The 26,280-nt window shown below is 43.7% G+C and overlaps 1 protein-coding gene and 1 long non-coding RNA gene across 2 annotated transcripts in view; one reads left to right on the top strand and one right to left on the bottom strand.

Moving 5' to 3' along the window:
- The window catches only part of LOC124427051, a 136,978-nt gene that overhangs the window by 50,097 nt on the left and 60,601 nt on the right, over positions 1-26,280 (top strand). The gene's annotated exons all lie outside the window — the stretch shown is intronic.
- LOC124427047 (protein escargot-like) lies at positions 7,913-11,950 on the bottom strand. Its single transcript, XM_046969487.1, has 2 exons — positions 11,314-11,950; positions 7,913-11,137 (listed from the first exon to the last, which is right to left on the bottom strand). Exons 1-2 carry the CDS (start codon positions 11,432-11,434, stop codon positions 9,588-9,590), a joined length of 1,671 nt encoding a protein of 556 aa, XP_046825443.1. The 5' UTR covers positions 11,435-11,950; the 3' UTR covers positions 7,913-9,587.

The raw sequence follows: 26,280 nt of genomic DNA, 5'->3' as shown, positions 1-26,280 counted from the left end.
TTCCTCGTTCCTCAAGTGTAAACACGTGCGGACATCGCCAAGGAAAAATGCACGCGTGCGACTGACATGAGAAATGTTCTTGCGACACGCTTTCGATGGACTCTCTTAACACGATGAAAAAATGTTAAAGATTACGAGGAAGTGCGCCAAGACTTTCTCTCTTTTTCTCTCTCTCCTTTTCTCTCTTAATATACCTCGACTCTTTTATCACGTTCGATCTCGTTGTTACGAGCTATCGAACATTTACCGTAACCCCTAATAAATAAGTTCTCCCGTTGTATTCGGAATCGATCGAGTCGATGTAATTTGACGGTAATGAACACTTGGACGGAAATTTAACATAAAATAGGTCTTAGTTGATATCCTGGAAAATTCGTGTAAACTATTCTTATCTCGATAGGTAACGATCGCGGCACGCAACTTATTACGCGGAGTAGCAACAGGTGTTATCGAACTTGTTGCGCGTACGCCAAGCGGGAAGGCTAACACGAAGGCTTACACAGTTAAAAGTCGCATAGTTACTCGAGAGAGTCTAAGTTATGACTATGCGCTGCACGAGGCATTGCACCGTTCAAATATTTCATTATGATCGAGCTTATGTACTTGATTCAAAGTCTAAAGAAAATGTATAGAAACTTGCCCTATTACCTTTTTGCGATTTTAAGACGGACGATTAACGATCGCAGGGGTTCAACTTTCCCAGCACCGACGATAAATTTCGTTTCCCGAATCGATAAGCAAAATTATCACGTGGATAAGCGTTTTGCAAAATAGATACCTAATCGAGAAAGGTAAAGAAAAAAGACATTACGAATGCCGATCGAAAAGTATCTAATATTAACTAACACCTACGACAATAGTTGCAGCGAGAATTGCAAGCACCACCCAGTATCGTTAATATGCACGATGGAAAAATATTCATAATGAAGTATTCGCGTCGTATCAATTCGCGATAAATTATCACCGCGTCGAGAATCGTACCGCGCCCCGTTTCGTACCGTATTTACAGACACACCAAGCGATTATTACCCGATCAGCAATTAGTACCACCCGGTGATAGATGGCCTCAGCCCTGAGAATTCCTATTACCTCTATACCTACTTCTCACGTTCGCTATCGAGAAAGGAACGACCGATCAGATTTTTATTAGTATCTTCTTTCTTTTCCTTTTCTTTCTTTCTTTTTTTTCCTCCCCTTAACAAATTAATAAAACTCTTCCTTTCTACTGAAAACCAACAAAAAAAAAAAAAAAAAAAGGAGAACTAAAGAAACACGATCGAATATGAAGATTCGAGATGACCGGGTACGTTGTTGATTTGAGATCCACAAGATAAAGGAAGAATTCAAGGAAAAAATATCGAAAGATCTTGTCGCAGGTGTAAAACTCTTTCTACCGTGGCATTGCTCCCAAGGTCCGACAAGGTGCACCGTCGTAAGAGAGCACGAGCTCGGAGTTCCGATCGACGGAGATATCGTGCGAGATTACGAAAGCGTTATCTTAATTGCCCTCGAATGAAGGAGCTACGAGATCTCGGGAAGGGTAGAAAGAAAGAGAGAGAGAGAGAGAGAGAGAGAGAGAGAGAGTAACGACGGTAGATCGCCCGTTCGCGACGATTCGATCGATGACAAGATCGACCACGGACGATCACCGTGACTTACTTTAATTACCGATGGCTGCCTCTCTCTCTCTCTCTCTCTCTCTCTCTCTCTCTCTCTCTTCCTCTTCCTCTTATAGAAAGAGGAGTCCTTGCGAACGCCTCATGACCGGACCACCGGCCTCACAGTATGCGAACTATGCGGCTTCGAGGTCGACTCGTTAAGAGACGAAATGCCGAACGTAAAATCGACGCGATCGGTATGGATAATTAAAGACGATTCTTCCTTTATCTTACTCTTTGTTCATGAATTTATTCAATCGAGGAATTGGAAAAAATATAACGAGTAATAAATTTAGAGCAGACGCTCTTGTAGAAGAACTTGTTTATTTTTCGAGTGTAGGATGTCACCATGAACGAATAAAGAAACTCGGAAGAACGTAGAATTTGTGGAATGCAGAAAGACACTTGCCGTTACCACGTGTCCCTTCGAAAACATTCTGGCTCTTTCACGAGACACTGTCCAGGTCAACTCTCAAAGATCATTTTTCCTCTTTTGCCTTCTCCACTTAGCTATTCCGACCGTCCCTACCGATAATTCAGAAATGCCACTCCTTTTTCAGATACTATACTAGTCTTGGCGATAGCACGAACAAAACTAATCTCGATTATTCGAGACATCCTTATGCGTCAAAGAAAAAGAAAAAAAAAAATGAATGTCCGTCCGAAATAAGGCAAAAAAAGGATATAAAACGAAAAAAAAGAAAAAACGGAAACGTGCTCAGGAAAGGGTCGTGTTGCGATCTTCCAATGGTCGCCGATCATTATGCTAACCAGTCATCAGTTGGTAATCAACAAACCCGGCTGATTCGCCGCGCACTATTATGCGAGGTGTGGCGCCGCTGAGAGAGACATTGGTGGGTGGTCTGCGAGCGAGTCAGGGAATCAAACGTGTGAAACTACGATTTGGACGTGACGACGAAGACACCGAGATAATTCGATGCATTTCGACTGACAAAGAGAAGAAGTCGACCTCTTTCTGAAATAAAAATTACGTTGAGGCCCGTCGATCGCCATCTGTTTAAGTAATTTGGAATAAAAAAAAAAAAAAAAAAAAAAAAAAAAAAAAAAGAGAGAAAAAGAGAACAAGAAGCGTTACCGATACTAGAAAGGGACGAGCAGCGAAAGGGCTACCTGTCCTTGCCACCTTCCAATATCGTGGACGGATGCTCGTCGTCTGATTTCTCCCCTGAACTTCCTCTCAGCAATTTCTGGATATTAATCTCCGTCGAAATTAATTAGGTTCACCGTTGCGTACCGACGCGTTTCTCGAGGTGATGGATATTCCAACATTTGTCCGCGACACCATAACTCTACGCAAGGTGTTCGACCTTCCTCCTCCTTTCCAACTAAAAAGTCTCTCTTAGAATTACTTTGATCATTCGAAACGCCTACGCTTTTATTTCATTAGGCTGAGAAAGCTATGCGATGAAACTTTCTACGTCGTACTCGGGAACGCAAAATTAATCGATATGCTTGTAAATACGATAGCGATGATTGAAATATCAAAAATCTAAAGTCCCTAACGAAACGTTACAAATGGTTAACGAAAGTCGAAGGAATATCAACGATGATGTCACAAGATTCTACGACCTGCGTTTTCGAGCGACGTTAACTCGTCGGCTCTTTGGGATCATTTATGGAAGGTGCGAAAAGTGCGCTAACGTGGATTTTTACGTGCGAATAAATTCATAGCCGTCGACCAATTTGGGTAGAAAGGCACCGACCTTCTCGTTCCTCGAAGATTCGAAGAAGACCTTTTAAGAAGTTAGTGTGGGTGGATGGAGACGAAGTGGGACGTTTTCGCGAAGGAAGAAGTTTGGAATCCGCTCGAGAGCGACAGGGAAGGCAGGCAGAAGCAGAGAGAAAGAGAGAGAGAGAGAGAGAGAGAGAGAGAGAGAGAGAGAGAGAGGCTTCGATCGTAGCCCGCCCTTGCCTGCGAAACCGGCAGGTGGAACCTGCCGCCCTGTCCGTGAACCATCTGTTGCGCACGCAATCTTAAAGCCTTACGAACAAGGCCTGGGTAACAGGTTGCTCCTGCTCCTGCCACGGCCGAGAGCAAGCGGAGATTGTTTTGTCCGCGCTCTTAAAGGTCCTCCACGGGCTAATGAGCCATTCTGCCGGGATATTGGCCCGATGCCCGAGAGCCGCTTTTGATCGTTGCCTCCTGAAATATGGGCCCCATTTGTTTCTACCGTGTAGAGAACGAAAGAGAGAAAGAGAGATTCGATGCTCTTCGTCAAATTATACGAAACTCGATGCGAGTTGTGTTTTACGTTCTCTTACCTCCTTATGAATTTATTAATTACCCTCCTACGTTTTTTCTCTCCTTTGCTTTTTATACAAGGTGTTCTTTTCGTCCAGCACTTTCCAGCGGGATGCCCGGTGTACATAAAAGAGAATAAAGGAAATAAGGAAGGAAGGAAAGGAACAAAAATTGTCCGTTAATATATTAGGATCTCGTAATTGTTCAGATATAAAGGACTTTTACAATCGGTATAATTGTGTGTTTAAAATGGTCACGGTACGATCGAGGACTCGCGATAAAAGAAAAAGTAGAGATCGAATAAGGCAGTAAATAAGAAAGGAAGTAAATCTCGGAGTTAGTCCGCTGTCATCGTTGATCGTATCGTCCCTTCTCCGAGACACGCCGGTCTCGAGTGATCGGCATTGTGAGAAGAACGAGGAGAACATGGTCTCGCGATCGGGGCCTCGCGAGCTTCTTCTCGTTATCGACGATCACGTTTTTCGAGGAAGAAACTGGCGCGCGGGCGCACTCTTCTCCGTACACCTGGTGCTACCAAAAGCACCGATCTCCGGCGCGGCACACACAATGGGACACGTACCACCACGGTGAGTAAAGGGTTGCAAGAAGACGAGAGTCTTCCGGGAAGCGATGAAAGAAGCTCGCTTCGTCTCGCTCTATCTCGTGGCAGCTTCTCCGTGTGGTCAGGTGTGCCACATCTCTCCATCTCTCTCGAAAGGTACGCTCGATTTTAACCGGGGTCAATATCGTCTCGACTTTTCTGTATCGGTCGATGTCGAAGGTCGTGGGATTTCTTCTTCGCGTCTCTTGCTCCGATCTTACGAGACCTACCGTGTCGAATTAATAAAAAAGGAATGAAAAAAAAAAGAAAGAAAGAAAAAAGAAAAAATAAAACAAAATGATAATAATAATAATAATAATAATAATAATAATAAAAAGAAAAACGAAACAAAAGGAAAACAAAATAATACATCCTTTTTATTTTAATATGGATAAAGACTTATTATTTAGGAATTATATTTAGGAATTCTTTCATTTATTATATCTATCGTAATTCCAAGAAACGGTAGATTTTTCAAAGAGAGATTTGTCCAATTCTCGATCGAGTCCAGTCCCTTTTGTCGCTTGAAGAGGTTCGAAGATCAATGAAGTCGGGCTTTCCTTATTCCTTTTACTCTCCATTCACAATTCTCCAGGAATATCTTTTCTGGAATCGTATCCAGCTCGTTGTTCGAAAAGAGTAGGTCGTTTTGAAACGTTAATTTCACGCTGGAGTTAAACTAACTTTCAGTTTTCTTCGAAGAGAGAAAGAGAGCGGTGTTACGGTTGGTTCAACCAGAAAGAACGTTTCGATTTTCGCGCTGCTACCTTATGATCGTACCCTCGAGTATAGGGAGAGGGGAGAATTCTTGCAAGAATCCACTCTCTTTCTCTCTCTCTCTCTCTTCCTTTCGGTCTCGACCCCCTTCCCATTGTGTGTCGAAAAATTCTCCGTGGCCTGAGATCTCATTTTGCCGCGACGGAAGCTGCGACGTTACGATCTTTTGTCGTCGTTTTGGCCTTTTGCGCTCTCCTCCGTGCTTTGCTTTCCTTTCGCAAAAGTTTTAAAGCACGCACGACGACCGAAAAACGCACACCTCTCGTACATTGGACTACGAGACTTACTTTATAATAGAAGCTTTAGCCGAGAGTACAGACGTACCGACGCACCTGTTCGATCGGACCACTCGCCATAAAAGCCCAAGGATCGAGGTAGCTTTTGCTTCCACACTTTCTTGCTTCGTATTCGTTCGAGCCGGTATGTCGCGTACGTGGATACACATCGCTATCGCGGATTCGACTCGTCCGCTACTCGAAAAAACGAGAACACCTGTCGGTCAAACGGAGATATTTTCGAGCGTGCCTCGAATTCTCGATTTTTATGGCTCCGAAGGTATATATATATATATATATATATATATATATATATATATATATATATATGTATATATATATATATATATATATATATATATATATGTATATATATATATATATATATATTCGAGACAAATCGAATTCCTTCGTGCAAAAATTCAATCTCCCGTTTACAAAAGAATTTCTCCGCATATAAATTTCCTATCATCTGTTCGCACGATACGATTAATACGCACGTATTTCCACTTCGACTTCTGCCACATTGATTTCTTACAATGCGACTGCCAAAGTCAGTTCTCTCTTTGAAAAATCAATGAGACCCTGCGAGAGTCCGTTGGAAACCTAGTAGCTGCGGGAGCTGGAAAAGATGTAAAGGGGAAGATTTTGAAGGAACTCAGGAAGGAAGGGGAAGCCGAAAATCGATGAATCTCTTCTTTAACGTTTTCTCTTTTGCCAGAGACAAGTATGAGATCGTTCGTATTTTTTCAGAACGATTATGAAAATGGACATATAAATGTAAATTTATGTAAACGTTTTGTAAAAACAGAAAAAGCGTACGATTTAAAATTGTTACAATTTTCCGATTACCTTACTCAATGAGTATAACTGCGTTTCCACGAAATATTTGCCAATGGAGCCTGCGGATATTGCTAGTACCCATATGGGCGAAAGATCGCAGAACAAAAAGGTTTCCCTCCTCTCCCCTCTCTTGACGAAAAGTCTGGCACGGCCGATTGAATCGGCAAATGCGCGCTAAATACGCGTAGGACTTAATACGCGGCGCAGGTAGCCCTGGCGTACGAACGATTCAATGCATTTCGTACTACCATTTCCACGCCATATGTTGTTTGCTTCGCTAAAAGTCCTTTGTGTGTCACGTTCTACGCTTTCTACGCGCCGTTATGAACGCGTGCGAGCGAGATAAATTCTAACGCGAAGGGATCTTCGAAACGATCCTCGAAGCGAGTAATCGGAGCTTCGTCGATCTTCCTTTGGTTCGCGTGCCAAAATGTAACTATCGCGAGATTATGGCTTACTTTATGTTAAACTACCTGTCGTCGGTTGGTTTGCGTTGTAATTTTCACCGCATAATATGGGTAGCCGTTTACGACGTCCTGTCATCCTCTATCGATATTATTTTATGTACCAACGACATACGCTCCTCGCCACCCGGATAAATGTACGACCTTGCTTTATGCTGATAATAAATCTTACGCGTGCATTAATGAGACTCGCCAAATTGTCTCGCCTATCGTTAAGTGCTAAACATATAAGTGAACGGATAAAAATGAAATGGAATTAAAAAATTTGATAAGAAATTAAAAAATACGATTTAAATCTTTCTCCTATGCTAGATAGATTGATAGATAGATAAATAAAATTTTGATTTATGCCAAACTATTTCATTAGTATTTCGAAGAAATCGATTCTAACGAGTTAACGTTATTGCAGGCGTATTATGTAGATCGAATCTCACGATCAATTAATAATGGTCTCGCGCTATTACGCCCCTTTCGATTCCAACGAACTCCGCGAATATACGCGAGTATCGTGCGCGGCCGTAACTCTCGTTGAAATTATTTAGCAACCAACTATAACCCGTCCCTTTCGAATAGATATAATTACTCGGTTGCATACGCACGTGTCGTACAACGCGATAGATATTTTTAAACGTTCGCTGATCGTTCGCTCATCGAATCTCCGAATCAAATCGAATCGATTCGTCTCGATACGCAAATTCTCTTCTATTATGGACAATTTTGCATCTATCGACGAACAGCCTATAGGCTTCCTCGAGAATCGATCAAAGTTTTCGTTTCTTTCGACGATCTTCGACGTTTCTTTTTCCCATCTCTCTTTAACCTTGATCGTGAAATCCAATAATTTAGAAAAATCCAATATTTTTCATATATGTATTATATTGAAAAACGACTCTACGTACGATGAATGCTTTATTTATACTGGAAATGTATTTCTTTTTCGCGATAAACAATAATAACGTAGAATTTTAATTGATCTTACGGTGAATGAGATCGGAGGAAGAGGAGAAAATCGTTAAGAAAAAAAAAGGAAATTATTTTCAAGTTAAAAATCCATATTATTTTATTTCGTATAAAATATCTCTATATATAGCCAATATCTATATCTCGATAGTAGTTTATTTTCTTTACAAAACTAGAAATAGTGGTACTCGCCTCGAGTCGCGCTCTATTAATTACAGGCACAAAGATTAACGAAACGACGACTCGTCTTTCAAGCATATACCGTGGTCTCTTTCGTCTTTTCACCTTTTACGGATGGAAAGAGAAACTTTCTATTTTTGTTTTCTCTCGTACGGCGAATAGCTCTCCTTCCTTCTAGTTACACATACTATATGATACAATGACTAGTTTCTTCGAGTAACTTATGAGTGAGCTGTGTGTGGCTTCGGACAAACGTAAGAATACAAAACGAAGAGAAGAGATGAACAAACAAAAAAGAAAAAAAAGGAAATAAGATCAAAGGCCGACGGCGCCTGACATCGCCCGACGTCGGCCGTTGAATGATCCTTAACGTTCCGTTTACGCATATACGATATTTAATACTCGACATGCATCTTCCTCTTGTTGTCTTACGAACTAATCGTTGAACGCTTTATTATATACAGCGGAACGACGGCTTTTCATCGATGGCACTTTGGTGCGCTACTTAAGGACGAAACCAAAAAAAAATAAGATACTATTATTTTACGCGTATAAATTAATAACACCGCTTATGCACGCATTCTTCTCGACGAAGCAAAGAAATATGAGACACGGTCTTTTTTCCAAGCTTCTTTAATCGTCGACTATTTTTTATCGCGTGTGATCTCTGAAGATCCGATCGAACAAACGAAAAGACAATGTAAAGTAAGTGGAAATATATAGAAAAGGAAAATATAATGGCACGACGACTTCACGGGACCGCGTCGAGCGGTAACTTTGAACGCTTTCTTCCCGTCTTTTTTTTTTTTTTTTCTTTTTTTTTTCTCGTGGCCAAAGCAGAAGCAAGCTTTGGCCAGGATTCCGTAAGAGAAACAAGCGTACGCCGCTACCCTACGTACGGGCGCAACACCAATTATTCTTTTACACACGCACTCGTAATAATACTCTCACTCGTCGCATACACCCATCTTGAATATATTTACAACGCACAACGAATGACGATCGAAGAAGTTTCGAGGGGAAAACTACGCTCGAATCGAACTACAAAAAATACACGTGGGGTCGTGTCGTCTTCGGCAATCGATTTCGGCTTTTCAAGTGCATTGCAAAGATTAGGCATCAAAAGAGAGAGAAAGAGGAAGAGAGAGAGAGAGAGGGGGGGGGGGAGAGAGACGAGATAGAGAAAGGAAAACTACGATCGTTGAAATACACGGCACGAAACCGTTTGCCGACCGCTCGTTAAAGTCTCTCGGGACTTCGATTAAAATCCAAGTCGTGAAATCGAATCTTGATCGAAGCAAAGTTACATTCGTATTATAACTTTTTAGATAACTCGTCTTTCGATTCGACGTTTTTCCCAAAGAAGGCACTTTCAGAAGAAATAGAAAATGTAAAAAAGGACGAGCGCGCAAGAGTCTTTCCGTCGGTTCTTTTTTTTGCTTTTTTTTTCTTTTTTTTTCTTTTTTTTCTTTTTTTTTTTTTTAACGCGTCGCGTGCTATCGCACTTTTTGTGAGACGCAGGAAACTCTCGGTCCACTCCAAATTTCCTCCGTTGTCAATGGCACTTTAGCAACCGTATCCTATTGGAACGGGTACACCAGGGCAGCCGCCCTCCTGATGCTTCGTCAGCAAAGACATTCGACTGAACGTTTTGCTGCAGGACGTGCAAGAGTACTTCTTAACGTCGCTGTGAGTCTGTAAATGAGCCCTGAGATTGCTTCTGTCGGCGAACGCGCGATTACAGTGCTGACAACTGAACGGCTTCTCTCCGGTGTGAGTTCTGATGTGTCCTTGAAGTAGCCATGGCCTCGAGAACGCCTTGCCGCAGAGATGACACTTGCATGGCAACGTGTGCGTTCGAATGTGCATTTTGAGAGCACCGAGGCTGACGTAAACCTTCTCGCAGTATTTGCAGGAGAAGGACTTCTTCGTTTGACCTTCCGCCGCGGCACAGTGAAACTGTTGATGCTTCGACAATCCGGAATACGTGGAATATGATTTTCCACAGTCTGGACACTGATATCTTGGCGATGTAGCGGAGGAGGAAGAAGAGAGCGACGTGGAGGAGCCACTCGTCGCGCTCTTCTCGATCTTAGCGTTCACAATCGTTGGGCCTGCTGATGTACTACCGGCGGAAGATCTACCACTGTCGCTTCCCGGGGAAGATAGGTCTTCGGGAGTGACCGGTGGAGGCGACCTAAGGGATCCCGATCCCAAGGAACTGGTAGGCGATAGACCGCAATGATCGGGACTTGCCCAGTGAGCGTAGCTCCTGGCGATCGGTCTCTGGATCGTCGGACAGGTCAGAGCGGCGTGTGGAGGCGGCGATACCGACGAATGATGTTCAGGCGAGGAATGTGGATAAGCTGGCATCGGATAGGACGGATAGAGTTCCGTGCCCGGATGATATCTGTAGGCCGCTGGATAGGGCAGATAGTGAGGTGGATAAAGAGGCGCGGAACGAGCCCATGCCGGTGTCGCGTAATGAGCAAGCGGCTCGACCGGAGTGTTCAGGTTCAATGGCTCCAAGGGCGCCTTGCTGGCCATGAAATGAAGCGGTGCCGTACTACTAGCAGAAACCGCGGCCGTAGCCGTAGCCGCCGTCGTCGTCGTAGCCGGTACCACAGTCGAAGAGGAACTTTCATGCTGTATAACTTCGACGCGAGCCTTCTTTGCAACAGGATGGATCGGTGCGATTCCGGCCGGCGGCGTGATTGCCTTTGTGGGATAATGATGGTGATGATGGAGATGATGCACCGGATAAAGATGATGGGGATGCAAATGTTCCGATGGCGAGACCGGCCTAGGTACGATCACGGGAGAAGGTGGTTTTATCGGAGGTGACGGCGACCTTGACGGATACTCGCGTTGATGCGTCAACGGTTCCGACGATATCTGATGCTGCTGCAATTGCTGCTGCTGCTGCTGCTGCTGCTGCTGCTGCTGCTGATGATGATGATGATGTTGTTGTTGTTGTTGTTGTTGTTGTTGTTGTTGTTGTTGCTGTTGTTGCGGTTGATTCGAATGACGTTCTGCATTTCTACTTAGATCTTCCGGTTTTGTGCTCAAATTTTCGGGCTCGGGAATATCGTCCACCACCACGTCAATGATCTCTTCTGAAGAAGAAAGGAAAAAACACGCGTTTAAACAAATGGATCGAAATATTCGCTCGGAGGAGCGAAAGAAAAAGAAATAATTTTAATTTACGAAATCACGATTTGTACGGTAATGATAAAATTAATGTTGATGTATTTTCGCACGAAAGAAAAAAAATGCGTTCAACGAGACTCACCTTTGATTACCTTCGGGATATCTTCATTGAGCAAGACGTGCACCGGCCGCTTCTTAAGCGGGCAGTGACTGTAGCTGTTGTTTTTCTTAACGAAGCTACGAGGCATCTCATCTATAAGCATATTTGGGCCTTCGAGAGCAACGATTACTGATAGATAATAGTTTTGCTCTTCGCAGGTAGTCGACACCGCGAAGGCACTGTCAGTGTTAATCCAATTTGTTGAGTAGCACGTAAACTCGAATTACTTCTTCTATCACACTATGTCGCGATGCGTTCATGAGTATAAGGCCAAATAAGGAAAAATTGCGAGAAATTATAAGAATAATCCTTGATAGCGTGATAATGTCACTGCACTATTTCACACACCAACTTCTCTCTTCCTCGTATGGCACTACGTTTTTTTTTCTATCTCGTTACGTGATTATTCGAACGGATGAAATGAATCGGACGATTAAAGAAAGAAAGATTGAAGAATGAATTAAGAACGAGTAACTGGACGATCGTGAAAACGGTTCGGCTGCGAGCCGGTCTCTGACTGGTAGGGGGTTCTCCAACATCTTTTATAAGAGGTCGCCCCACCAGGCAGGTGCAGGTGGCCCGCACGTGCTGCCGAACCAATGCGGGGCCAGGGGCCCCGTACAGTTCGCCAATGGGGGACGGCCAGTCGCGGGCCGTGAACCAATCGCGACGAAGCCATCTGTTCCGACAGCTCGTGCGTCCTTCCCCACTCTTTGAGCTAGCCGAGCTACGCTCCACGGACGGGAGGTGCAGGATATTTGTGAGCGCGACGCGATTGTCCCACTGCTGCGCTTCCCTCTCTTTTTTCCCTTCGTTCTTCTCTTTCCGCTCTCTTAGTGACCGCGTGCGCACGCGCGCGTTCACGAGATTTTTCTCGCGCGACACGACGCGACGCGAAACAGAGCAGATGCTGGGCCTCTTCTCTAAACGGCCACCCACCCTACCTCCCTCTCGCTGTCGTTGCAGTACGCGACTTTGCGCGTACGCCTTTTTCCATTCGAATTTCCGTTCGATTTACCTGGCCCCCCTCCATCTTTCTCTTTTTCCTTCTTCGTCCCTCTCTCTCTCTCTCTCTCTCTCTCTCTCTCTCTGGACTCTCAGGAGCATCGCACGTACCGTTTCTTTCGTCATACTCGAGCCTGGTGCGTGTGTGTGCGTGCGAAGGTACAGCGATCCGTCTCGTTCCCCTTGCTGAATTTCAGGCCTCCTTCCCCTCGCCGACCGGCAGCGTGCAGCGCCAGTTTCGAACGTAACGGTCGTGTCGCGTGCCGCAGCATCGCCCACGCGTGCTGAAACCCACACGTACGGGTGGATCCCCCTCTTGTTAGAAGGAGAGCGTGCCAGCGTCAACGAGCGCTCGCGCGCGCGCGCCTACTCGACCACGTTGGATTCACGAGCCCAGAGCACTGCCATTTTCGCGACCAAGAACGTTTGCTCTCTTCGTGATCTCGCCACGTGACTTAATACTTATTTATCTCCTCGAAAAAAAACTCAAGATTCATCTCCATGTTTATGATTTTTCTTATACGTTTCAGTCAAGAACGATTTGCTCTTACGAAAAATACAAAAATTTCATGAAATATCACACCTCGCGGATACGTCATTCACAGTTTTCCCTTTGAATAGTATATAGTCTTCAAAAGCATCGAGCAAAACATTGCGAGCCGTACAAAATTTATCCTACATAATGTATCCCCAAAAGAAAGTTCCTATCGCAGCACGTACATTTCAATAATATTGAGATTTTCCTTTTTATCCTTCTTCGATTGGCAACGAAGCGGGTTATCACAGTGAAACGAGATCATTCGAATCGGCCGATCGTGAAACGATAACCACCGGGAGACCGGTACGACGACGAGGCACTAAGAAAGGCACGACTAAAAAGATTTTTGACGAAGGACCCTTGTACTTGTCGTCGTAAACAGCTCGTTCGCGTAACACTTTATATTCTTTGGACTAGTTTCCAATGCGCGGTTGCGCGCACACGAGAGAGACCGCCCGATCATTTCGTCCGATCGTTTCGTAATAAAGGAGAAACAAAGAGACAGCTACCGAAGCCCGCGACATGCTCTACGACAATTTTATGATAATACCTTTTGTAACTCTATATTCCTTGTTCGACGCGATCGAATGAACGACGCTCCGTCGACAATTCGACGTTTATCCCGTATTAATTAAGAAACTAGTCGCGATTTATAACACCCTCCTGTCGGTAACTATAAAAGCGTAACGCGTTTACGCGCCCATAAAGATCATTTTACGTATACGTTTTCCTCGCGAAAACGACGCGGGGATCCACGGCCGAATTCCAACGACTTTGATATACCTGCCGCTTCCCGACTGGCCTACATTTTATTAACGCCATAACTTATTCACTACGTGTGTGATCGTACATAAAAATATTCTTCCTTCCCGAAGGAAGAAGGGATAGAGGATCGATCTCACCGACGTCGCCGTGGACCTTTTTTTTCCTTCTCATAATTCGCCACTTGCGAAGCGTCCAACCAAAGCAAAGAAGGAAGGAAGGAAGGAGCGAATCTTCGGTTATACGCGCGATCTCTCTCTCTCTCTCTCTCTATTTAATTTTAAAAAAGAAGAGGAGAAAGGATGAATCGTGCACCGGTCGCTAGTCGGCGAATAATCTACCTGCCTTGCATGCTTGAAAGTACGCTCTTAAGAAAGGTACCTTTCGTAGCAGCTATCTGTCTCTTCGACTAGACGTACTATGCAAGTATCTACCTACCTACCTACCTACCTACCTACCTACCTACCTACCTACCTACCTACTGTATATCCCTATCCTCGCGCGCTCGCGCTTGATCCGTCGAAAAATATTCCGAAGGAGAGAACGAAGAGTACCGAAATAAGAGAGGGAGAACCGCAAAGAGAGAAAAGGGGAAAGAGAGGGGGACGAAGCAGACGACGGAGAGACCTGCATCTCATCCGGTTATTCCGGTAAGCTACCACTGGTTCCGGTGAGCTATTCCGTTTCTTTCTTCCTTCGTTCTCTCTTCATCGCGAAAAAAAAAAGAAGGAAAGAGAAAAAGAGAAGTGGCCTCGAAAGGTGCTCCTAAATTATACCAAATGTTGGGCGCGTTAACTCGCCTCGCCTTTTGTTTGGTCGTATATTCTATACGTGCAAACCTAGCGAAATAAAGAGAGAGAGAGAGAGAGAGAGAGAGAGAGAGAGAGAAACGACGGACGTCGGCTTTTCTATTCTCGGTCACCCTCCAACTAGACTGGTCCCAAATTCGGACAGGTTGCTACCAAAATATGTACATATATATCTGTCTTTCCTCTGACAAGTAAAGCGTCGATATCACGAGCAGGTCTCCTCGAAGAACCCTTCGAGGCGGTTGCGATCTTACGCAGTACGCTTTGTCACCGGTACTTTTAAAAGGCTAGAAAGAAAAGGCGTTAACGTGTCCGTTAATTTATAGACTATACTGACGAGAATCCTCTTCTCACCCCTTTCTCTCTCTCTCTCTCTCTTTATCTGTCTGTTTATGACGATTACCATATTTTATACGTTTCAAAAGACATTTTTTAACTTTCGTCGAATAGACAAACTTAAAACAGATGCTACCCTTGTTAGAGAACTATATCGAAGAGAATTTACGGATAATCCTTGATACCTATATCCTAGGATTCGTATAATTTACTTAACGGGCCTTTCAAAATGGAAAATTACACGGTAGGAGCGAAGAGCAATGAAAGGTGTGACTCCAACGATCGTAGAAGTAAGTACGAGTTTCCTCGAGTTCACGAGCGTGTTATATGTATTTCGACGGAACGTTTAACTAGTCGATATATGTGGTGGTCGTCGTAGTTGAGCCGGCCCATTCGAATAAATCTGTATAATTATTACGGCACACCTTGTCTAGGTGTGCGCATGTGTACGGTACGTATACCGTGTGGCTCAGCCGATGGGAGGTAGCCCCATCGGAAGGAAGCTGGTTTGTTTTTTTGTTCCGCCGCCTCTCGAGGCGAGGAGCACCCCATCGCCTCACCTTTGAAACACCTGGCTATTACCGCGAGATCTTCTCTGTGTGAGTGCCTGTCTACGCTCGCGCCACATGCGTAGTTGCCACCATATGCGAGCGGCCCCACTGGGACTAGCTTTACGGACCCATTTTCGGGGCCTCGTAGATCCCTAGACATGTGTAAGGTACCCCTCTCTTTCGGGGGGAGAGAGAGAGAAAAGCAGGGTGCCTCCCCTCTTCTCTCTTGCCTCCGGATCGTTCTCTTTTCTCGTCGCTACGTACGACGACGAATCAAATGTTTTTTTTCGACTCACAAATGTTTACAAATTATTTACTATCTATTTGGAATAATACCGACATATCACGTATGTATGTATATTTAGAAATAAAAAAAAAAAAAGAAAAAAAAAACAACGCATGAAAATCGCATAAATCAACGGAGCTCTTTATCGTACTCTAAATTATCTATCGATAGTTTTAAATCCATTTCAAAGTTGAGTCCATATACAAGTACCTAGTGACATCACATATTTTTGTCAGTACGTATACCCATTTCTTCGCTATGTGTCATTGTTTTTCGTTTTCTATCGGATTAATAATGACCTTCGGTCATTGGGACAAGGATTTATGATGGTTTTTGTCAAATTATTTGAAAGGTCTTGATAATAATAGACAATAATAAATTTTTTTGATAGTTATATTATTATTCTGCAAGTAATGCGTAATTGAAAGTTTGTACGATAGTTCAATCGCAGTAAATGTAAAAATACAATAACAACTTTCCCATAAATTTTCCCAAATATCCCGCAAAGATTCTATTGACCGACGATTCGTTTCATCTATCTTATCGTTTCTTATCTTTCACTATTATTATTTTACTCATCGCATATATATATATATATATATATATATATATATATATGCATATTGTTATGGTCCGACAATGAGATGTGTCACTCGTTTCATTTACTAAGAAACTTTACTTTCTTATTTAGTTTTCCAAAGATCTCGGATAGTATATCAGCAATTACGTACTTGCATGCATAAAAAAGATAAGCAATTATTTACATTACTTTTTGTTTATATTCTCGTAATGTCAATAGAAAATTTGACCTATGATTTATATTATCATCGTTATGTATACGCGTCCACTCCTTTTCTCATCTCAGAACGTTTATAAGGTTATTAACGACTAGAATAATCAGGTTCCAAACAATGTATTCGAATAAGACGACACGACAGTAAATGGTGCTTGCTTCCCAAGAACCCAAAGACCCTTTGTCCCGCATCATGTACCTGGCCTACGAATCTTTCTACCAGCACGTGAACCCATGTGGCATTCTTCTTCAAGAGCTCTTCCATCGTTTATTTTTTTACCAATTCTTTTTCCCCCACCATATCGTAACGAAAGAATACATTGTTCGACTGGTTTAACGTGACTGATTCGATCTAAATGAAATAAATAGCAGGTATGTTTCAAATTTTCTTAGATCTCGTCTGGTTGTCGTTACGTTTATCAATATAATTACGAACGACAAAGAATTCATCGAGTTTTGACTTTGCAAATAATATGTAGAATTACAGTAATCCCGAGGAAAAGAACAAAAAAAAGGAAAAAACGATGATTGAACCGGACATTCATTCAAAGACGTTCAATGGAAAAAGGTCGTCGCGAGGAGACCACAGAGAATATCCATGACGAATTACGAGAAAACTCCTTTGCAGGGGTTCCAAAGTATCTATACCTTTCCTAACCAAAAGGTTTTCTTAAAGACTCTTTAAAACGCATTTTCTGATCCACTCGAATCCTTCGCCATTCATAGTGATGAAACGGATACGGCTAGGTTGTACAGGTGTGCGATTCTTGAGGTGCCGAAAGTTCTTACCACATTTTACATTAAGGTTAGTACCACGTAGAATAAACGAGCTCATTCATAATCACACAGCATCATTTCACGTTCGAACGATTACGAAAACGTTTTTCCCTTGAGACTTTGAGTTCTTCCTGGTATTGCGTCATTGCGATATGCAATGATTGCAGATGTACTTGTACTTTGTTTAAAAATGAAAGTACCACAAAATTGTCGATCCCTCGGAGAAGAAACAGAGTTTCTCATTTTGAAAGGAGAAAAAAATGGAAAGTTCGACGATTAAGAAAGATAGGTCGCGTGGAACGATCGAGAACCTCTGTGCACGCCCTCTCACAATGCACGCTATTTCGTAGATCGTGAATGAGAGACTGGTGCGCCGGAGTTTTTCCTCTTTTTTCATATAACAATGAATGGCCGCTGCGGCGCGTAAGGTCTCTCCCCATTGTACGAAAATCTCAAAGAATCACTGCTTCTTCTCAAGTCCTCTCTCGCTCTCGGTCAGAGAGACGCGGTATATACTTGCCCTTTGTCCCTGCGAGACCTGCTCCTTGCTTCTACCGCCTTTGCCATCCCCGTTGTAATTTTTTCCAAAGTAACGCCGCTCGCGTTCTAACCAACTTCTTCTCCGCGACGTATCTCTTGTATTCCTACGAATGTTAAGGCGCACGACGTAGAAATGATGATGGTTGCTCGACTGGACGATAATTTGCCCGGACTGGTTTCCGTGCATGGCGAGGATTTAATAAAAATCTCATTACTATGCCAAAAATGTGTGTATTTTAAGTTCAGACACGTTTCGAGTCGAAGGGTCGTTTTATACCCTTTCCTTGCGTGCACCGTGCAGAAAGTTCGAGTTGCTATATAAGTTGTTATACAGCGTAAGGGCTGAAATCGACACTGAACTCGTATAACCTGTTGAGCGAAGAGAAACGTAAAATAGAGAGAAATAAATACTGGTCGTACGAGTAGACATGCAATACGAGTCTACCGATTTACAAGAAATATCGATTTCTCCTCTCGAGTCTCCCTCGGGCAAGCTCGAACCTGCCGCGATGCGTTTCTGCTAGCGCGGCGAAAGAGCTTTCGAAAGGGAAACGACGAGGATGGGAGCGGCGCCCCGTTCACCTGAGAACACCAGGTCGAAACCTGGAAAAATCGTTGAAAAAAGTATCTCGAGGGATATAAGAGGGTACACAATTTCGAGAAGCAACGAACGCGAATACACCGCCTAGCGGACGGTGGTAACATCTGTCTGGGATCGACGACAGCTGATACACCCTCTTTCTTTCTCTTCGAAGTCTCGTGCCTCCAGCAACTTTTCATTTTTCGAGAAAACGTTCACGGAGCTCCCTTGCTTCTCGAATTTAGTTTCGAACGGACGTTTCGCTAGGATCATAGGATGTATTATAAAACCGGAAAATCAAATGTTTCGCTTCTCTTTCGAACCTCCGTTCGATCGCGTAACACAGATCCTCCGAGGGTAAGCAATGCTTTTATTCATATAATGAATAGAAATTACCTGTGTCAGTTTGAATCTTCCTTTTACTTTTCTTACATAGTTTTTATTTTTTTTTGTTTATTCTCTTTGCAAAATACGATGGTATCTGTGAAAATTCGTAGACCATTGGAAAATCTTTATATAAATACGATTAAGAATATCACAGTTCGTTCCTATTTCCGAGAAAACGAGAGCATATGGTCAGTTCGTCGAACGATTTTCCTATCATGGTATGACGCGTGCCCAACAGGGGGTTGCTTTATAGAGGCAGGCAGGTGACGAGATGGACCAGATGACCGAAGCTCTACTAAATTTCGATCTTCTAAATATCCCTACCTACCATAGCATACTTTTCTACGGTGCGAAAGGTCTGCGTCGTTTCTTTTTCTTTTCTCTTTCTTTCTTCTTTTTTTCTTTCTTTTGATGAGTCTGCCGAAACCTATCTCCGATAAGGAAATCCTATCTCCGACCGTTGTAATCCTTTAGAAATATGACTCTCCACCTTTAAAAGAATATAAAATGGAAAACTTGTAAAATTGATTACGCGAGAAGAATGGAATTTAGATATGCTCGAAGAAAGACTCATTTATCGTTTTCTCTCGCCTTATTTGTCGTTGGCGATTACGGAGATAAAAAAACGTCCGTCCCATCGTAAACTTGTTCGCTCGAGCGTATCCTGTCCTTCATCGATGAGAAGTAAGCGTCACGCCCAAAGTCCACGTTCTCGTTCGGACGATATTAGTTTCGACGTTTCCTCGACGAGCACAGGGCCCGTTTATAGAATCGGTTCGGCGTTATAATGACATCACGAGACGTGTCACCGGGCGCGAGAGCGTGCGAACGCGATAAGATCTCTCAGGACGACCACCGGACAAGAAGCTCTTATCTGATCGGCCATTACGGGGAGACGCTAAGCGCGCCCTATGAATCACAACCCCTCTGACTTTTATATTTTCGGGATGTGACTTCGTTTCTTTTTCGGTCACGAACGAAAACAAACGAAAACCAGGAGTCCCTGCCGATTCGAACCAAGATTTCTACGAGACCTCACGCGTTCTTCCATAAAAAAACTTAAAGTTCAACAATGACCTACAAATTGTTTCAAAGCATTTACGATCGCTATCAAATTCTTCCATATTACTATATATATATATATATATATATATATCGAACGAACGATCAGGAAAAACTAGAGTGACGTTTATCTATTCTTGATTTTACAAGTATACGAAATCCAAGCGATAATATCCTTATCTGAACGAATAGACGAAGCGAATGCCTGCGATTCCAACCCTATCGCTTATTGCCGTACCGTTCATGCTCGAACAATCTTTCCGTTGTCCTGAGACTCGCTACCTCGAGTTTCTTCCAACTACGCTGTTGTCGTCGTCGTCGTCGTCGTCGTCGATGTCGTTCGATGAACGAAGGAGCTTGCTTAATTAAATTAATTTCAATTGAGCTCTTATATCGAGTCGAATAGACTTTCACTCTTGCGACAGACAGACCGAGCAGCTATCTCAATCCGATACAGGTCCGAACCAAGCACGGCGTACTACTTGATAACAATGCCGAAGACGCCCTGAGGCCATTTTGCGGCTGTGTCCAGAGCCAGAAAACTTTTCGTCCCGCGTGAACACGCTCATACGTACCATAAGTATAAGTATCTACATTCAACAAGTATACCACTAGCCAACTCCGTTACGCGTCGCGCTTCGAAATTTCAACGATTTATCGGTTGGGAATTGGAACGAGACTAATACGCCACCCGTTGGTCCGCCCGTAATTTCTTATCGTTTATTTTTCTGTCGGGATGATTTGTTACGCGAAATGAGATCTCCGTTGCAGGCAACGAGAACACGATGTCGGGTTACTTTTTCTTTCCTAAAGTCTATACCATTTACGATACTTTTATCGTTTTCTTCTGCGATTACGGCAAGGATTATTATAATTGGAATGGAAATATCAAAGTGCTTCGTCGAATCGTTGAAAAAGACGTGCCACGCGATAACTCGCGATAAGATCTCTCGCGTCTCATCGAGACGTGCCGATGACCGAGCGAAATTCGTTTCATCTTTGAGATCGTTCGCGTCGAACCTGCGAGCTTGCTCGCTCGATCGCGAGATATGCCCGTGTTCTACCCCCAAGAAGAAAAGAGGAAAAGGGGGAATAAAGAGAGCAAGAGCGACCGAGCGAGCTAGAGAGAGAGAGAGAGAGAAAGGGATGGAAGAAAAAAGTCCTCGAGCAGGCCGTTTAGGGTTGAACGACCCTGGGCAGCAGCGCGTCTTTCGCTCGTCGTCGTGTTAGCACGATGCCGACGAAGCTTACGGGTGCGTTCATAATCAGCGTCGACAAGGCGTACACGCATCTCGTCGGCGGTACAATGAGTCGTTCCTCTTCGAGCGAAGGAGAGGAAGAGAGAAGGTAGAGAAGAAGGAAACCGGACCTGTTGCCGATTCAGGGACGTCTTCACGGCGTTGGAAGTCTCGACTAATGTCGAGAAAAGAAAAGACGACGGAATCTCCTCTCCTTTTCTCTCATTCTCTCGCTCCCTTACGAATCCGTTTCTTAAAGAAGTAGAGGAAGAAGTAGAAGAAGAAGAAGAAGAATCGGAGTGCACGAGGAAACCATTTTCTCACATGATCGCGGCTCTAAGACGATCTCTGACCGGTCGAGCACGTTCGGGACCGATTCAGCTCGCTCGTCGTTGTTCACGGAGAAAAATTTCGAGATAAAAGGGGGGCGGAGAGGGCGAGTGCGAGAAGAAGAGGGTGAGGAGGAGAGAAACCGGGTTTTAAACTCTTTCCTGTCTATCCACAAGACGATCGCACGAGACTACGTACAAAGGAAGTGCCGGACGTGCTACCGTCGACGCGAGTATCGTTTCGATTGTTTGTAAGGAAAACAGATTTTAGTTCCTTTAAAAGCCTTACTGAAAGGAGTTCGAATGCTTCCTCGCGCTTTGATGACGCCGCGTATTCCTTGTTCTTAAATGAACAAATCCTTTTCGAAATAGAAAAAGAATATCTCTTTTGAAATCCATATCTTTTTCTTTAGGATTAATGCTATATAAATAATTTGCAATATAAATATTTAACGGTTATATATATATATATATATATATATATATATATTACGATTATAATTCCATAAGATTAACGGGAAGAGAAATCTCCGAGCTTTCTTTCATCGATAATAAAGATGTGCGAGCTTCCTTCGAGAAATAATAATAATAATAATAATAATAAAAAAAAAAAAGCACTCGATTCCAAACCGGCCGATCCCGTATCCACGAATCTATCTACCTCTTCAGCCTGCTCAACAAAATGGAGCATCGGGCGTACCCATGCCGCGGTTAATATTTTATCGCGCGAGGCGAAGCAACACTTATCTCCTCGATTCGAGCGCGGCCTCGGTAGAAAGTAAATCTCCGACGGGTCGGTCCGTACCACGAAGAGGAAAGAGGGAGCATGATGAAGAATAAGAAGAAATGGAAACGGAGAAGAAAGAGGAGAAGAAGAAGATGGAGGAGGAGAAGAAGAAGGAGGAGGAAAAGAAGAAGAAGACGAAGAAGAGTACGACGACGACGAAGGGCCGCTCGCGCTCGCTAGCGAGCATAAACATCCTTACGTATACGACCTGGAATTCTCGTTTGATTTACTGCCGCCATCTCGACGCATTAGTCTTTGGTCCCCCGGGGGCCGATATCATCTGCTTTAAAAAATGCTGCCGTCAACGCGGCCCGCCAACTACCGTGCTACCCATCCTCTCTCCGCGGATCGTCCGTCGCCGTTCCGCACCGTTTATGGGCTACCTCTCTCTCTCTCTCTCTCTCATTCCCTATCTATCCATCTATCTCGCTTGCTCTCCAACGTTGCACTTTCTTCTTTCTTATTTTCCCTTTTCTCGCTTCTATCGTTCCTCGTGCGTGTGTCGTTCTCCTCATACTCTCAGTGCATCTATCTATTCACCTTCTTTTCCTCCACCTCCGTTCTCTGCTCTCTTCAAGAGAGATAGCCCAATGGCCCCAAAGGGGCGACCTCGACAGGTAGCAAAACGCGCTGCATTTCTTATTCTCTCTCTCTCTCTCTCTCTCTCTCTCTCTCTTGGTACCATTGGAGTTATTGGCTTCTTATCAAAGGACATGCAAAGGATCGTACGATATGACGATGTCGGACAGTTCTCCGATTCGTTTGAATATTCGCGAACAACCACGCCGCGGTCTTGTTACGAGCGAAGAGAGTAGTTTGGGTTTAAAATAAGCTCGACGATGCGTCGGACTCGTGTGCACACGATATCTTTTCTTCTTAATGTTGTTCACTTTGAAATCGATTCAACTTCTCAACGTCGAAATATATGGCTTCGCGACATTTCGAAAGAGAGGGATAAATAATTGTCGCAAGATTTTTCATTTCAAATGGATATCACGCTCGATGCAAATTCACAGAGAGATATTAGAAGCTCCTTGAGAGAAGAAATGGCAGGAAAAAATGAAGGGAAAACGTGTTACGCTTTATTACCTGGAGCGTCTTTGCGCTCTCTCTTTCTTCCTCTTTCTCTCAGCGATACGTCCGAAAACGAAATTAGTGCGTGAGCTCGCGGATGGGTAGCTGGTGCACCCTACTGCTCTCTGCCGGTCGGTGGTCCCTGCCGGGAATACATTAAATAAATAATCTCGATCCTCCTCTACCGATATAACGTGACTGCTTAGAACACCGGTGAGAAGCTACTACCGGACCTCCTCCTTACGCAACTGTCGGCCGCTCGTTTTAATTAATTAGCATCATGGTTTAAAAGACGAGTCCCATCATCCGCTCCTTCCTTCTTCTTCTTTTCCTCCTCCTTTTCTTTCTCCTCCTCCTCCGCCGCCGCCGCCGCCGCCACCGCCGCCTTCCTATGCCTCTCTCGCGTTCAGATTATCCGAGACGACTTTCATGTGCATGCTCGAGTAGCGCATGCTACTACTAGACACGGACATTAGTTATACGCTACGCGTATCTCGCCTGCTTTATATCCTGGAATACTTATCGGAAATTCATATGTTAATACGTTTATGCATTCGGCGCATGGAGAGACTCGTTTAAACTTTGCTCTCTCCCTATTTTCGACGTCCAAACACGTTCGACTTACGATCGGAAACGATTCGTAATTTTAAAGTACGACTAGTATACGATTTTACGAATTTTTACTCGCGTGCAGTCCCGATAAGGAAAGCGAGTTATGATTCGTTCGAACTCGAAAATATACAAGGTGTTAATGAATTATAATATCTTCGGAATAGTCTGAAAAAACTCTAAAGATCCGATATATATATATATAGCTGTTAGGAGCGATATCGTTCGTAAAGAGTCCTTTGCAAGAATATCGATGGAGATAGAACATGGTGATCGCCGCTACGATAAAAGAAAAGTCTCGACGAGTTTCGAGTTCGTGTTTGGGCGAGTGGGTGCGATGGCGTATGGCGATTGGAGCAGCGCGATTCCTCTAATCATTCCCCCAGCTATTAGGGTCACACTTTCTCCAAGCGCACGAGAGACAATGGCCGGGAGTTCGATCATGCGAGTGCGCGCGAGTTGCGTACGTGCGTGCGACCACGGGTGAAATTGTTATTGCGAAAATCGGACGATGAAAAAAAAGAAAGAAAAATAAAAAACCGTCGAGAAGGCCCAAGAGTAGTGACTAACGGGTCCCGCCATCGCGGAGATTCGAATCAGAAAGAGAGAAAGGCAAATTAATAGGTGGATTGAAAAAGGGAAAGGGTCCACGAGATACGAAAGATTCTTGCACGTTACGTCACGATTACGTGCATGATCTTATAAAAGAAAAATATCCTTTAAATTATTAAATATATACGTATGTATATATGTATATGTATATATATATTCGAATCTGTAGAAACGATATCTGCAAAAATCAATGTATATAGATAATACTAGTTACTCCGAGTTACGTAATTTCTTTCACCGAGATCATGATAGATCTATCGACTTGACGCTCGCGTTCGACCGTTCAAAGTTCTAGTCGCGAGCGTAAACACACGTGCGTAGGAGAGTGGAGAAGCGTTCGAAGGAGGAGGAAGGAGTCTGAACCGCTCTCTTCGCCGCTCGGGACAGTGCGGCGCCGTAAGTGAGTGGTTATAGCGAGATAAGTGCTAGGACAGAGAGAGAGAGAGAGAGAGAGAGAGAGAGAGAGAGACTCGGGGACACCCTGGAATGCGTTCTTAATGAACCCACCGTGTCTGCCACTTGCCAACTAACGCGACACCGTGTGTACACAATGCTCGTGGGACTGTCGCCTTGATCGTTTACTTACTCGTGCTTCTCTTTGTCATCGACCGCCCTTCCCCGTCCTTTCTCTCTTGGGATTATTAATCGCCCCGATGCAATTTGGTCCCACGATCTGCGACGCTTTATATCGAACGTTCTTCGTTCGTTCGTGTTTATATTCTTCTCGAGTTAACGCTACGACACAACGATTGTATATCTAATACTCGATAAACCGTACTAGGACGATCGAAAGACGGACAGTTTGTTTTGATTTCACTTTCCAAATCCCTCGTCCCGATCTTTCTCATTCAATTTGCATGTATATATATATATATATATATATGTATATGTATATATATATGCATGTATGTGAGTAACGTTGATTACAAGGATCAAACTTACATAAATAGTTTAGTCGATAAAGAATTCCTAAGCGATTTCTACGATACCGTTATCGCTTTGTTGGGTCTACGCAAGGAGAAACGCAAGGAAGGGAAGTCGGATAGGAAACGAAAGTATCACGAATGATTTGTACGAAAGACCGATCGATCTATCGATCGATTCGCAAACTGAGTTTCAGGTCGATCGAGGTGCGAGCCTACAATTATATTCTCCTTATCGATACTCATACGTCTGTGTATCTACCAATCAAGGAGAGAAGAGAAATGGAAGGATATCGGTCGGCCGATTAGTCGTAGTACGAGTTATTATTGACTCGTTGTTATTGGCGGTGCGCGTGCAGTCGAGATAAATCTTGCACGATTATTGCCAGTGACCGACGTTGCATCAGACGGCGAAAATTATGTTTCGCCGAAACGTATAGCGTTAAACCTGTTGTCTTTGATCGTTCCACAGGCTGATCACAAAGTCGACGAATATTTTCTACGTTACGTGGAGACCCATCGACGACCACGCGTTTCCGCACCCAACATAACAGCGGATCAAATCGGAGAAATTATTAAACGACTCCTCGATAACGTTTTGTATTTGCTACGTTAAATATATCGAGAAGTAATTGTGTAATTATCGAAGTATTTTTTAGATTAGATATATTTCAAAAAATCACTTAATTAAAAAGATAAAGATATCGCATGATATTAATACAGCTATGTTTCTACGTTTTCCTCCACGGCCGGTTCTTGTTCGATGATTTATTTAATAAACTCAACGAAGCGTTGAAAAAGAGTGAAATCTCGGAGGGTCGAGTTTCGTCGTTTAATTACGAGCACTCGCGATCAGGTGAAGTTACGTCGCACGTGCGCACGCTTAGAAAAGAAAGAGGGAAAGAGAGCCGGCGAGTCTGGACGAGCCGGCGCCTCGTATCGTTGGCCTAC

The sequence above is a fragment of the Vespa crabro genome, chromosome 9 (assembly GCF_910589235.1).
Source record: "Vespa crabro chromosome 9, iyVesCrab1.2, whole genome shotgun sequence".
Taxonomy (NCBI): domain Eukaryota; kingdom Metazoa; phylum Arthropoda; class Insecta; order Hymenoptera; family Vespidae; genus Vespa; species Vespa crabro.
Note: the sequence above shows the minus strand (reverse complement) of the source record. Positions and strands in the feature narration are given on the sequence as shown.